Source organism: Carassius auratus, chromosome 14 (assembly GCF_003368295.1).
Source record: "Carassius auratus strain Wakin chromosome 14, ASM336829v1, whole genome shotgun sequence".
Taxonomy (NCBI): domain Eukaryota; kingdom Metazoa; phylum Chordata; class Actinopteri; order Cypriniformes; family Cyprinidae; genus Carassius; species Carassius auratus.
In genome coordinates, this window is record NC_039256.1 from 30,581,438 (window position 1) to 30,597,266 (window position 15,829).

At 37.2% G+C, this 15,829-nt stretch overlaps 1 protein-coding gene across 5 annotated transcripts; it reads left to right on the forward strand.

The window, feature by feature from the left end:
* Window positions 1-1,753: 1,753 nt before the first annotated feature.
* Window positions 1,754-13,975, forward strand: cpeb4a (cytoplasmic polyadenylation element binding protein 4a). 5 transcript variants are annotated; one of them, XM_026281189.1, is made up of 10 exons: window positions 1,754-1,993; window positions 2,789-3,964; window positions 5,145-5,235; window positions 8,442-8,465; window positions 8,716-8,892; window positions 8,977-9,066; window positions 9,298-9,416; window positions 9,607-9,721; window positions 9,930-10,111; window positions 11,064-13,975. In XM_026281189.1, the coding sequence occupies exons 2-10, from the start codon at window positions 2,852-2,854 to the stop codon at window positions 11,289-11,291; spliced, it is 2,139 nt and encodes a 712-aa protein (XP_026136974.1). In that variant the 5' UTR covers window positions 1,754-1,993; window positions 2,789-2,851; the 3' UTR covers window positions 11,292-13,975. The 5 variants fall into 5 exon arrangements, with proteins under 5 accessions (XP_026136974.1, XP_026136979.1, XP_026136977.1 ...); XM_026281192.1 differs by lacking the exon at window positions 1,754-1,993 and adding an exon at window positions 2,002-2,400; XM_026281191.1 differs by lacking the exon at window positions 1,754-1,993 and adding an exon at window positions 2,002-2,396.
* Window positions 13,976-15,829: the final 1,854 nt, after the last annotated feature.

Below are 15,829 nucleotides of genomic sequence, written 5' to 3' on the forward strand. Positions count from 1 at the left end.
ACAAGAGGGAGGGGTCCTTTCCCAGCTGTTGCAGTGTTTGCACATGGTTTATGACACTGCAGTAAGCATAGATCGATCCATCTCCTAACACTGCTCACTGTTCACCCGTCATGGGCCTAAAATGTAGCAAAGATCTGCTGGGGTCACATGGGAACTTTAGAAATTGGGTTGAGAATAGAGCTTCTAAATGCAGTCAGGCTTCTGATTTACCACAGCTCATTTTTGCTGTTCATAGAGTTGCATTGAAAGGAATTTATTAAACAATGTTGATTGCTGAAATCACGCCTTTCACATCTTTCACCTTGAGGGCTACTGCATAATACAACGTGCTGTTCTCTGCAGCCTACATTTCAAACAGCAGCGTCAGTCATTCTGTGGCCATGGAGAGATATTAATTGCTTTGTTTCAAAAACATTCATGCCGGCAAGCATTGAGGTGCGCAGCATTACGGTAGCAGATGAAGGAAGTGTAAATTAGTCATTTTTGTGGCACCTTAAGTGTCCTTTGTCAAAGCTAAAATTAAGGACACAAGCCTTTATTTCAATCCTTTAACAGCATGTGAAATAATGCACGCAACTAGTGCAGATGTGTCTGACGGAACAACATTGTGAGCTACAAGGGAAGATAGCTATCTTTTAATCCTCTGAGAAGCACTTGTCCTTCTGCAAGATGACCTTGCACGCGGTATCTTGTGACAGACCCACACACAGACTGATGAAAGAAAAGACCACAAATGGTTATTCAGGTCCCCGCTCTGCATGGTTTCTGGGAAACTGAAAGTGAGTGATGTCAATGATGAATGTGTTTTAAACACAGCTGATTCATTTGTGGTTGTTTACGGCTGCTTTGATTTGCATCTTTAAATACACGGCATGAAAGGCTTGCATGCAAAAGCAATTATTATTTTATCAGACTAACTGCAATGCTGTTGCATAATTTGTGGGAAATTTGTGCGATTTGAAATGTTTTGTGTATTAACATATATGCAGGTGGTTAAATTTGGACAAAGCATGGAAAGCTTAATTTTATCTATTCCCATTTCGGTAGACAGATCAGATATATCAGATTTCCTTCAGATGAATCATTAGTCAGTGTACAACAAACACTAGAGGAAAATGAATTGCTTAAAACAGATTCGTCCAGTGCATGTCATGCATGTTTTTAAACCTTGTGCTGCAGAGAAACTGATTGATTTTGATCTGCTCCAGGCATGAATAGTCAAGTGCTAAAACTCGATTACAGGCTGAAAATAGTAGCAGCTTACTTTAATGGGATTGCAGGCTGCAGTGAGCACTAGAGGTGGCCTACTGAAGGCATCCCTGAGACTCCAAACCCATCATTAAAAAGATATAGATGTGTCTGGCCATATGTAAAAGCAGCATGCATACAGAATGAATGTGAAGAAAAACCAGGCATGAATATGTGGACAATCATCAGATATTTCTCTATAAAACTAGATTTTTTTTCATAACCTACTCTCATTGGAAACTGTAAAGCATGCATTTTCCAGTCCAAGAAAATGCTGTTCATATAAACATCTCATATTTCATATATTTGTTTAATACACATTTAAACATTACAAAGTTTTCAATTGTAGAATACACATGTGGGTTCATTAGGCACTCGCTTTATTAGTTCTAAATACTATTTATTATTATATTTATAATATATTTATTGTTTAGAGGAATCTGATCTAAAAACGTAGAGTAGACAGTAAATATTTAAACATCTCAAAACCGGTCGTATAAGGTAGTATTGACATTCTGGGCAGGTACAGTCAGTCACCCTTCTCTGTGTGACAGAAAGTAACTGGTTGAGAAAGAGGTGTGGTTCGGATTCTCTTGTCCAATCAAATGCCGCGTAGATGCAAAACTGGGCGGAGATTCTGCTATAGAAGGGCGGGGTTAAAGACGGAAGTCCAACCGGATTGGTCGAACCAGTGCAACGCTCACAAGCCATGGTCATTTGCAGCCTGTCCTTGCAACTTGGAAACGTAAGAAAACCTGTGTCATTCTCAGAGTAGATAAAGAAAATCTTTAGCAAGAACATCCAAAACGCGTCGCGCGTAAATTGTAATCCGACGATGATGCGTGCTCGTTTTGACTAACTGTCTTGATTATAGGCTAACACCGCGCGATGCACGCTGTCATTAAACAACCAGAACACGAACGATTTTGATCTGAAATAATCCAGCGTTGCATATGAAACAAATGAATCAGAAATTCACTGAGTAGCGTTCGGCCGCACAGACGTAGGATTTAAAGGACGCGTCAATGTAAATTTGAGGAGTTTTATGGTAAACACTACCCCTATCGCACATGAAACGTCATCAACATTTTCCTGTATTTAAATGGTTGAAAGAGAGGAGGTCATTGCTGAAATAAGGAAGAACGCCGGTAGGTCAGTTGCATTTTCTTGAAACATTTGCGATAATAATGCTTTGAAATAACGTGCGTGAAAAACCTCCATCATCAGCCGTGATGAATAATTAGATAAGGTGGCCTGTGTCATGATGCCTTGTCGTGATATGTTAAAATACGACCTCGTTTTGCTTCGAAAGAAACATATTGTCGATAAAGTCAACGGTGCGTAGCGTTTCTCGTTGCACCATATTTTCCTCTCATTCAGATTTAGAGCAAAGTGCATGAATCCACGATAGAACCGTTTTACGTGACTGGTGTACGTGTACAAATTAATAGAGAATGCATTATGGTATTATGGTTGTATGATTTTGATTCAATAGCTGTTTGGTGTTTTTAATATTTTATTTCTCTCTCTCACACACAAGGGTATTCAAAGAAACTGAGGGAATTACACACAATTGGAAGATTTACTCGATTAGGCTACATAAATGGGGGATTACGGCTTTCTGGTTAAAAACAACGCTGCTAACAAATCAGTTTTTCCTGTAAGAATTCACCCACACCTGCAGCATCCGCTTCCCCACCAGACAACACCTCCAAGCCCCCCGGCTTTCACCAGCAACAACACTACTATCAATGGTGGAAGTGTTGGGTCTGCTTGGCTTTTCCCAACTGTGACGACCCACTCTAACATGCAAGATGATATTTTGGAGTCCGAGACGTCCAAGGCTCCGCAACAAGAGAGTTATGAAGGACAAGACAAGCAGACGCTCTCTCCGCCAGGTCACCAGGAAGCTCCAGGAATCATATCAGAGTTGGACAACACCATGCCAGACGAGAACCAGCTGGAGAAAGGGACCATGGAGAACGCTAACGGTAAAGAGCCACTGCGGCTGGAATCTCCAGTGTTATCAGGGTTTGATTATCAGGAGACGTCTGGTATTGGTACTTTAGCACAGTCTAGTAGCTCGTCTTCGTCGTCCCTTACTGGCTTCAGCAGCTGGTCCACTGCTATGCCCCCCAACCCTTCCACCTTGATCGAAGAGGTTGGCTTTTTCAATCAGGCTGCTACTACTAACAATGCTCCTCCTCCGCTGCTATTTCAAAGTTTCTCTCATCACACCAGTTCAGGATTCGGGGGGAACTTCTCCCACCAGATAGGACCTCTATCTCAGCACCATCCATCTCCTCATCCACACTTCCAACACCCTCATAATCAGCCCCGCAGGTCCACGGCAAGCCCCCATCCACCTCCCTTCTCCCACCGCAATGCTGCTTTCAACCAGTTGCCCCATTTGGGGAACAACCTAAGCAAGCCTCCTTCCCCATGGGGGAGCTATCAGAGCCCCTCGTCCACCCCATCTTCTACTTCATGGAGCCCAGGTGGAGGATACGGAGGCTGGGGAAGCTCTCAGGGACGGGAGTATCGCCGAGGGCTGAACGGAGGGGTCAATCCCCTCAACTCGATCTCTCCTTTAAAGAAGTCTTTCCCAAATAACCAAACCCAAATGCAGAAGTATCCCCGCAATAACTCTGGCTTCAACACTAAACCCTGGATAGAGGATACCATAAACCGCAACGATAGCATCTTTCCTTTTCAGGTAACTAAAACTCCTAATTATTAGCTATTTATGATTTTAATAGAGGAGTGTGTTTGTTTGTTTGTTTAGAGGTAATACGGTTGCAAAGGTGTGTGTGTGTTTATTGGGGATGAGATGAAAACAAATCTATTGCTTTTTTTCTTTCTCCATTTGCTTGCCTTTGGCCTAACCTAATCTGATGGCGCTCGTGTGGTGTGTTTGTTAGATAAATGTGATGGATCAAAGCTCAGATGAGTAATGTGGTGCTGTCGCTCCACTTCTGCAAGCTGTGAATGCCACTGATATAAAAAGACATGGATGAGTGAGTCAAAATCAGGGGATGGCACGGCAACAGGAGGAGAACTGGAAAGTCTGATACTCTGATATAACCACTGATTATCATTTATTCCAGATATTAGTATTCACTGAAACTAGGGACTTTTTCAAATTTAGTCACACAGGCTATTCTTATTGATTCTGTATCGATCATGGATTCAATAACGGTGGGAGACTGACAGATGATTTGATAAACAACTATCAGTTGTCATATCTGGCAATATTTGTAGTACTGTAATTATTTTGGTTTGATTCTGATTTGCCTATTGCCAGCGAGTCTGAACTGTATTTTTATGTGCTTTGGTGCACAGTGAGATTATGTTCGTGTTTGAACTGCAGTGGTAACACTCACTGTTTCACATGCTCAGTGTGTCCTCCCTTCGGTTCGTAGCCTAATACCAAGAACAAACCTTGTATTGTGTTTGCAAGGCTTTTTCCTCTTGGTAAGCAGAGGCCTGTTGTGCTGCAACACCCAAGGGTAATGGATGAAGGCTATGAAGGCACTCAGGATTGCTAAGCAAGGGGTCCCTTTGCAAGAAAACAGACACAGATAATGACCTTTCTTAAGGTCTGTAGCGTTAGAGAGCCTTGATGTATTCAGTTATTGGTGTTGTACATATCAAATGCCCAACTGTGTGAGCCTCTGTATTTTAATGTGTGCCCTAATTGCAAGTTTGTAAGGGTAGGGTGACCGGTATCATCTGCTTTTTTTTTTACTGTTGCTGATATTCAAATTCAAAACAAAATTTTGTGCATGCGAACAGTTTCCAAAACTGTTGATATCACCTATGCATGCATTGCTTGATGAAACCCATTTAAGCCAGAATGACAGTGTCTAATCACATATCCCTTGATGTTTTTGCAGGAGCGCAGTCGGTCCTTTGATGGTTTTAGCATGCACTCTCTAGAGAACTCTCTGATCGACATCATGAGAGCCGAGCAGGATTCCTTAAAAGGTACATTATTCACTGCCACCATTACAAATCCTACCTCACATCAGTATTAAATAATATATTAACTATCTTTTACAAGTAAAAATCACCAAATTGGAGTATTAAAGCTAATTTAGAAATTGTAGACAAGGCATTTTCAATTATAACATGTTCTCTGCTAATGAGTTTATAGCTCCATGTTTTGCAAGGAAATGTTTAATATAGCATATTTAATTGTGTGGATATGAATTTAAATGTATTATATTAAGAGAAAAAATATGGTGCTTTTAACAAAATAACCTGAAATGCCAAAATAATAATATTGGTTTATTTTGCTTTGAAGCTTCTTATGTTTGTTGCACTACAAATAATCCATGCAACGTCTTTGTCATTGTATTTTATGCTGCTTTGATATCTCTGTTGAATTGGATATTAAAATCTGGATTCACTGACCAGTATGTTGTAATCTCAACATCATACAGAAGGTTGTGTATCATTTGCAGTCTTTGTTGCCTCAGTGCATATGTTGCATCAGATCTGCAATATGCAATTTTTATATTGTATTTGTTGAATTATAATGCTTGATTTTGTTATAAAGAAAAGTCATCTGTCTTGCTCAGGAGGCAGAATTCCTTAAGTCAGTATTAGACATTAGGCGAAATTTCGACACTCCGTAGCATTGGGAGCCAAAACGTTTGAAGGGGTGGGGCCAATTTTACTAAAGTGGCACAAGTGTCTATGAGGACATTCACGTATCTCAAAACACATGGCCGACATTGGCCAAACAAGTCTAAGCATCTATTAGACAAGGTTAATGGAGGTCAACAAAACTCTTTGGGTCATGTTCGTCTCATGGTCTAATGGTCTGTATGAGCTTATGTTCATATTATGTTAAAATTCTACTTGGTTTTTCGCTCCATCTCGATCAAACCACTGCAGCACAATTCTCTGGACTCTCCAGGTCAATAATTATCAAAAAAATGGGTAGCTATAACATGGTTATTTTGAAAGGGGTGTGGCCAAATATACCTAAAAGCCTAAAAAACCTAAATGAAAACTCAAAACTTTATGAAACTTAACAATCATGCAAAGTTTCAATGAGATCGGACCATAGGTGGTCCCATAACTGTTACACTATTTTTTTTTTACAGTAAATATCCTCAAATTGAAATAAAATGTTCTAGTGTCAAATTCATTTACACTAGATTTTCACATAATGTTAAATAAACTTTGCCTCCGTGCTGTCAAACCAGTTTTTAATGATTTGAGATTATGTATAAAAAAAAAAAACTATTCTGAATTAGTCCTAGGTTTCTAACTCAATCAGTGCAGTACTATTCTCTATACTCTCTAGGTCCATAATTATCAAAAAATAAATAAATAAATTCATGGTCGGTAACATGGTCTTTTTATAATATTATTTACATAGTGTAAACCCAAAGGCCTGTAAATCCTTTTTTTTTTTTTTTTTTTTAAAGTCCTCAACTTCTAATTACTGCGTAAAATGATGCATAATTTATTTCTAAACAAGCATACAAAATTCAAGAGAGATTGGGCAAAAAAAAGAAAAACACTATAATAGTCATAAAGGTTAAACACAGTGGCTATGTTTACATGCAACCACAAAATCCATTTGTAATTGGATTGACAGCTCAATCATATCAATCAAATGCATGACACATGGAACATGCGGTTCTTCCTTTTAAATAGTGTTGTATGAATGTGTGTCCTGTCACTCGGCAACTGTGAAGTGAAGCAGCATAACCTCCCACCAGTCCTTGTTTGGGATTCTCATCCACAGGCAACCTGTTTTGGGCGCAGCGAGGGGCATTTTTACTGCATGATAAATGAGCTGCACGGCACAGCGGTTTATGTGTGTATTTATCCATCAATAGATCAATATTAATTCTACTGTTAAAAAAACTAATTAATTCAAAGATAAATATTTAAAAATAAAAGATTGGTTATTATGTGCAAACATTGAGAAACTATTTGTGAATGTAAAAAAATAAATAAACGTTAAATAAGTGAACGGGAAGTGTCACATGCTTTAAATTGTATGTAAATACCTTTTGTATGAGAAATTGCATAAATTTCAATTATAACAACTAGATGGCAACTGAAGACCACTAATGGGCTTATTCAACTCACACAAACATGATTTGTTCTTAGGTTAGCTTATGGATTCATGCTTAGACATTATAAAATCAGTGTTCTAACATTTTAAGTGCTTGAACCCGGTAATCGCTGCTTGCAGCTATATTTAGCTAATTTGCATAGCACATTTAAGAGTTGGCTTTCCATTAAAACGACATTCCATCAGCCTAGATAACAAAAATCCCAAAATTATAAAACACCCAATAAATATACAATTCAAATACAATCTACTGTAGTTCTTCCATAATTAAATTGGTTATCTTGTTCTCTTTCTAAGGGTGGCTGACTGCCAACAAGCCTATATCGGAACATTTTAATTGAATCATAAAGTGATTATTCAGTGTGTTTGCCTTGTTATTTTTATCCAGAGAGCATATTGAAGACCATGTGACTCAAAAAAAGCAACTTTGTGTCAGAGAACTTTGTGTCAAAAATCATGGTTTTATTCGGGCCAATTCAAAACAACTTAATAAAACTAAACCAACTTTCCCCCAAATTCAAAAATATGCCGAAAATATCCATACTGTGCCCCGTACTAATACAACCCTGCTTTATAAGTTTTGGTTTTATAAGCATCCGTTACAGCTCAGTGATTTATAGGTGGCTCAGGATGAGGGTTTCAGAAAGCACAGCCATGGAATAAGTAGAAAGAAGGAGCATGGAAGTGCTTTCCCAATATATCACCTAAGCTCCCTTCAGGATTTGAAGGCTAATCTAGGACAAACACTGAGAGTTGGACATGAAGTTTCTGCACAGACCTGGTTTGGTTTTCACATACTATAATTGCTTAATGTACACTATGCAAAAAAATAATAATAATTTGAAATTAATAATGCTTAATATAGGAATAAATGATATGTTTGAAAAGCACAAATGTTGTAAACCAGATGATTTCATGGTTTGCTTGTTCTGTGTGAAGTGGGTCACGTTATGCTCTCCAATAGCTGTAGACTTGTATCTGTGTAATTGTGCATTTAATTCAAAAATCATCCATTTTGCCAGTAGTGTTTTAAATGGTTTAATCAATTTTCTAACGCCTTGCTTAAGTTTCTTCTGTCTTATTTCACATGCAGCGAGGAATTACGGGAGGCGACGAGGTAAAGATCTCCGAAGTGTCTTTCGGTTCATGTCATTTCAAGTTACAACATGCTTTTGTGTTCAGTCGTGTTGGTTGCTTGGCTAGGGATTTTGAACACTGTGTTTAGAAACTTTGTGCACTCATTGTATTCAAATGAAGAATGATGTTAATTGATACTCTACAAAATCTATAGCTACGTTTCATTGCATATAAATTGGTGACTTCAGCATCAGTGGCACTAAATGGCCTTTGTGGCTATTGTGTGACAGGTCACTCATCGTTGTTTCCCATGGATGATGAGCGGACATACGGAGATGATGACCGGTCTGATCAGAGTCTGAGTGGACTGGGCTCACCACACAGTTTCCCTCACCAAAATGGTGAATGCATTGAGCGCTATTCTCGCAAGGTCTTTGTTGGTGGTCTACCTCCGGACATAGATGAAGGTACTAAAGCATAAACAGGCGTTTCTTTCCAGGTTTCTTTTTTTAAATGTGCACCAACCATAATACATTCATATACAATTTCAGACGAGATCACCGCCAGTTTCCGACGCTTTGGACATTTGTTTGTGGACTGGCCTCACAAAGCAGAAAGCAAATCCTATTTTCCACCGAAAGGTGAGTTTGAAAGTCATTTTCACGTACGTTTATTAAGAAATGAGTCATGCAGATATCAGCTTCTCTCATTTCAGCGGATATATTTTGCATTCCTGCATAGGTGCGTATACGGCATGCCCATAGTTTAAAGCTGAGCTCCAGATGAATATCATCAATCAGGCCTGAGCGAAGGCTACAGGTCAAGGTTATTGAAAGTGATTCTTAAAATGCAATGCACCCGTTGTCCTGCAGGTTATGCGTTCCTTCTGTTTCAAGACGAGAGCTCGGTCCAGGCGCTGATAGACGCTTGTATGGAAGAGGATGGGAAGCTCTATCTCTGTGTCTCTAGCCCTACAATCAAAGATAAGCCAGTAAGCTTTTCAAAGGCCTCAGGTCTGCTGTTTCTGTGACTTTGGAGAGTCGTTGTGAGAAAGCAGTAGAGCATTTTAAAATTAAATATAAACCTGAAAGTAGAAACACGGTTTCTGTTATTTCCACCTGTGTTTGCTGAATGGGACATGACAAGCTAGTGATTCTCTTCTGTTCACGATGTGTCTTCAGGTCCAGATACGACCCTGGAATTTGAACGACAGTGACTTTGTGATGGATGGATCTCAGCCCCTTGACCCCAGAAAAACTATCTTTGTTGGGGGAGTTCCACGACCTCTAAGAGCTGGTTTGTTTGGCTTTCAGATATGACCATGATCAAAATTATAATTTTTTGGACATTATTAACAGTGTGTAGTAACAATCATCCAGTACATTTTCTCTGAAATAAATGCTCATTGTAGTAAGGTGGTTGCATGATGCAGTGAATGTTTCTGAAAGCCATTTTAAAGTTATTCTTATATATTTAGTTTTATTGACGTGTTACCCCATGACAGTGGAGCTCGCCATGATTATGGACCGACTGTACGGCGGGGTGTGCTATGCTGGCATTGACACGGACCCTGAGCTGAAGTATCCTAAAGGGGCTGGACGTGTGGCCTTCTCCAATCAGCAGAGCTACATTGCTGCTATCAGCGCTCGCTTTGTGCAACTGCAGCACGGAGAGATCGATAAACGGGTGAGAGTGGTGCTTGGATCTTTGAGCTGTTCGGTATATGCAAACTGATATAGTGACATTTTATTTTATTTTTTTCTGTGCTTTGCCAGACAAAGTTATTTTAGATTTCCATATATGCAATATTAGCAGCAGTAATTTTTATATGTCCCTCTGACTGAATTAATATTTGCATTGCTTGATTGTTCGTGTAAACGGTCTAGTTTTTTTGCAGTTTAATAATTGAAACTATTTTTATTTTATTATAAAAAAAATAATAATAATAGCCAGTTCCTTTTTGGAGGAGTCTGGGCTTTAAACTTAGAATTATTATTATTATTTATTTTTTATATATATATATATAAATAAACACTGCTTGTGTTTCACATGGTGTGTGGCTTTTGTAGTCTTTTTTTTTTTTTTTTTTTTTTTTAAGGATTAGTTCACCCCAAATGAAAATTATCATTAATTACTCGCCTTCATGTCATTCCAACCTGGAAGACATTTGTTCAACTTCAAAACTTGATGATTTATGAGAGCTTGCACGCGCTTAATCTTTATCCTGAATGTAAACAATGCTGATTTCATTCTGGTGTACTCTCCCAAATGGCAGAAGACATTAACTCGGGGACCAGAATTGTTTATTTATTGTATTTGTATAATTGTCCCGCGTATTGATTTTTTTTTTTTTTTTTTTTTTTTTAAACGTGCATCACTCATGTTTATTTAAAAAAAAAAAAAAAAAAAATGCTAACCTATGACTTTATTGCCTTTTTATAAATTGAAGACTCTAAGTCCTGCTGGAACCCTTGTTTCATGTTGATGTGTTGCTTCCAGTGAAACCAGATATTGAATAAATACTCAATATAATGTTTTTATATTGATCAATGTCAGACTAAATTGTTTGTTTCTGGCCCTTGTTCTTCATGGTCTGCCTGCCTTAAGGTACTGAACTAAAAGAGTCTACTTTTCCCAGGTGGAAGTGAAGCCATATGTACTGGATGACCAGCTGTGTGATGAGTGTCAGGGCACACGTTGTGGGGGAAAGTTCGCTCCGTTCTTCTGTGCTAACGTCACTTGTCTTCAGTACTACTGTGAATACTGCTGGGCAGCCATTCACTCGCGTGCCGGACGGGAGTTTCACAAGCCTCTAGTGAAGGAGGGAGGAGACCGGCCTCGCCACATCTCCTTCCGCTGGAACTGATCCGGGAGATCACGGCTGTGCTATTCATTTACATGCACTTTTCATTTCGCTAAGTCCTTTTTATTTACAGTTCTTTTTTTAAGTCTGAAATTGTATTTATTCTTAAGTTTTTAATTTTATTTTTTTTTTTTTTGCAGAAGAGAATGTTAAAAGAAAATGGTGTAATCCTGATTTTTGTTGAAAAGCTACATTGGTGCGCATGAAGACTTGAATGCATTGGATTTAAAAAAAAAAATATAGATGTTTAGCCTGACTTGACTCTGAATTACTGTTCTATCTTTATAATCTCTGAACCGTGTCTTTTTGTTTGTAATGGGTCACATTTTCACTTTAAACTGTTGGAGGCTACACACAAAAGAGGATGTAGACGTAAGAGTTGGAGCCTCGCTCATATGACTTCAATATCAAGTTTCCTATTTCACAGGCTAATCTTAAATGATTGCATGGCAAATATGGATTCACAGTTACTCCTTTAACATAATGCACAGTAACCACTAACAAGAGACCACAAGCTATTGTATGAATGACATTTTAAGGGGTTCATTATGGAATGGATTATATGGACTGGTTTCTAACATATTTGTGATTAAGTGGAAAAAGATTTATAATATTGAAATCCTTTAGAGTTTCTCATCTTAACCATGCTCAGACACTGTAGGCTTACTATTAAACTGCTTCCAAGTTACTTCTAACTTAATCAAGCGTAAGATCTGAGACAAGGCTAACGGACAACTACTGAGAAGTTGAACAACAGTGATGCAGGATGTGATGCACAGTTTTTAGGTCAGGCAAACCAAAGTTGAGCCTTCGAGATATCCCACTGTCTGTGATACAATGAAGATTATATATATGATGGAAAGCTTAAATTTAATTGGTTTGATGGGTTAGAAAATGATGAAATCTATTAACTTGAGTATTTATGATTCTTGTAATGGTTATGGCAGTAACTTTGGCTCATTTGTCAGGGATTTTGTGCTAAAAGCTAACTCAGTGTTGTAGTATTTGCTAATGAGAAATGACCATGTGTTGCATTGATAGTGTTTTTCTGCATGGGTTTTTGCCACGGTGTTCTAACAGAGCATTGCGGTAGCGGAGCACATTTCAAAGAATTTGAAAAACAAATATAATTTTTTACATGGTCTGCTGATTTTTGTACTGTGTTTTATAGCTAATTATTTTGTCATGGACGTAAAACCATTATGCACTACTTTTCTAAATATTGTTTTTCAAGTCACTTTTTTTCCACCAATGGAAAGTCCTTTTGTGATAACCTTTCTGTTTTTTTCACTTGTTGGATATATATTTTGTACCTTTTGTTACTGAAAGATCTGGTTATAACGCAAGCATACCTTTTAATGAAAAGAAAAAGAAATGTTAATATAATTTTGTTTAGGTTTTTATGTATTCATGTGCAGAAATCCCTAGATTGTCACATATATATATATTTAAGTGACTGTATTATTGAGACTAATATTTGCAAAATGAGTGCAAAACAGTGTTCTATTCTGTCTTGATGGAGAAAGTAAATATTGAATCTAGCATGACACAGATTCGTTAAAATGTATGGTACTTGTAGAAGTTTATACCTACCCACTATCAATTACGAGAATGATGATACCTCCCTCATTATTGGCTGTAGAAAATAATTAACACTGTAAATTAATGTTAGGATGCATCTTGCATCACAATGATGAATGTTCCATATTAAAATATCAATGTTTACTGTTATGTATAATTCTGAGAGGTAACAAGGTTCATGTATTCATTAGGTATGCATGAGCTAAATTAATAAGTTAGGGTTTAGTTATTTTCTATTATTTTATTTCAACCCTTTTCCCACACTTTCAGTTGTACCTTTTCCATGCACTAAGTGTGCAAACCACACTTTACTGTGTTTACTAGTTGACAAAAAGAAGCATACGAGAGAGCGATTAATCGCATATTGATTCAGGGTTTTCTTGAATACGCTTTCAAAATATTGACAGTGAGATCTGTGCAATACTTTTTTCCCAGAGACCTTTACAGTTAACGTCTAATATAATAACCATTACTTGCAACGTGTCTCACCTCACAAACTCTCCTTCAGCCATTATAACATTTATCATTCTCTGATTAATATATATATGAAATCATAGGTGTTTTCACTTTTATGTATTCACATTTTCCTACTTGAGTTCATGCTACTGTGATTACAAACGATGTAAATATTAAGTGAATAATGTTTTAACAATTTACTGATATATTTTTAATTGGAATGTAATGACTGTCATTTCGATTATAGTTTTTGACCAGTACACTTATTAGATTTTCTAGTTTTAATAATCACTATATTGTGCTTCATGTCTAGAGAAGGATAAGAAAAAAAATCATAAATACAAGAAAATTCTCTATGTAACTGCTTATTTAAATTTACATAGTTTATAACTGTGTATGGGAAGGTGTATTTATCAATAGATTTTTATAAGAGGAATATTTTTTTTTTTGCTATGTCATTTCTAAGTTTTCATTTTTATATTTTAAATCCATATGGAGTTGTGTAAAGAAAAATATCATTTTATAGTTGGGTTAGTCATACATGTGCTTTGGTAGTTGAGTCTTGATTATTTGCAGTTAAATATTTATAACAGAATGCTTAAAGTATTTGTAATGTGAAATGTTGAATGAATAAACTCGATTGGAGGAAATGCCGTGGTTTTCGTCTTTAACTGTGAATAGGAATCTAAGTTATCAATGAAATTTTGGAAAGGAAATTTAAAATCTTCATGTGTTTCATTTCAGTCTACCTTTATAAAAATCAAAGTGCAAGGCATCATCTTTTGATAGAGCACAATATAATGCAGGAAGCTTCTGGCATGCTGTCTGAGAATGGGGTCAAATCTCTATTTTTAGCTTTCCAAAAGAGTGTTATGATATTTTTTGATTATTCTGGAATTACCTAGATTAATTACTGTTGATTGATTGATTACTGTAAGGTTGAGCAGGCCTCAGAATACATGCACAGAAGTGCATCTTAACTCATACATGCAATTGCATTTCTTGAAGACCGTCATGCTGCAATGTTTATTATCTGTGAATCATTTAAATGCATTGTATCATTTGATCAGGTCTGAACAGTGCACACAACAACACCATCTGGCGGCAAAGGTGTGTACATCTTAAGAAAATATATGTGTATTATAATAAAACTGAAACGGTATTTCATGCATTCATTTATATCTCACATAAAATCTGACATTTGAAAGAATTTCAGTGTGCAAATCATTTTGAAAATATATATGTGATGTGTGTGTGTGTGTGTGTATATATATATATATATATATATATATATATATATATATATATATATATATATAAAGATTCTGAGTTTTGTCTTCCAGAAATTACATAGAGACGTGTTTGAAAAACTAATATTAGAATAATAATAATAATAATAACTGCCTATTCATTCATTTATTTGTTTGTTTATTCATCAAAATGTTCGTTAAAAGCCTAGCTCCTCCTCCTTTTGTGCGTGCCTTATGACGTAGCAGTTGATGAGCTCATCCTCTTCCGGTGATAATAGTTAAGTTACATTTACAAAGTTACATTTTAGTTAAGTTTTACAATAAAGAAACAAAACTTTGTTTTAATAACCTAAGCAAGCTCTTAAATTTTGTTGAGGCTGTTAATTATGGCAGCTTTCCGTAAATTACTCTACGTACCGCGCTTCGACACTCAGTCGCCTCAAACCGACAAGGAATCGCTATATAACGGCGAAAACAACAAACAGCACAAACTGAACGAGTTTCCTCAAGAGGCGACTCCCTTACTCTTCCTCGACGTTACAAGTCCCGAAATAACACCATGTTTTTCGAAAACGGTGAAAACAAACCAGCTTTTGAGGTTGTACGCCAATTTGAGATCAACTGTTAATCTGAGGGGATCTAAAGGCGGGAAATTACGGCGCACCAAACGCGTCACTTACGACGAAGGTGTAGGCGAACAGTCACAAGGTAAGTGATTCAAAATGCACGTGTGTGTGTGTGTGTGTGTGTGTGTGTGTATGTATGTATAATGCATATTTTCTCTGTGCTTTCCTTTGCCTTTTGGGGAAGTCGTGGCCTAATGGTTAGAGAGTCGGACTCGCAATCGAAGGGGTTGTGAGTTCGAGTCTCGGACCGATGTAGCAGTCGATTCTGTTCCCCTCTGAATGTCTGTTCCCCTTTACGCAAACATACTACAATTCTTGCGTAGTTGCCGAGTTAATATACGTACGACCAGAACTAGCGTGCGCAAGAAGCGTGACTGGATGTAAGGCAAGTTAAATAGTTCAAAATACCGTCCAAAATCTTAAACTTAAAATAAATTTAAGACGAGAGGTTTTTCAACTTGAAATGTAAAAACATAAGACAAAAATAACGGAACAACTGCAAGATGAATAATAAAAAAAGAACATAAACGGGAGTGTGAGAATAATTTTACTATGCTGCAGTGTAGCAAGAAATTTGTCCCTTTTTGCTTTCCTTACATCCAGGTGTGTTTGGTGTATTTGCATGCGG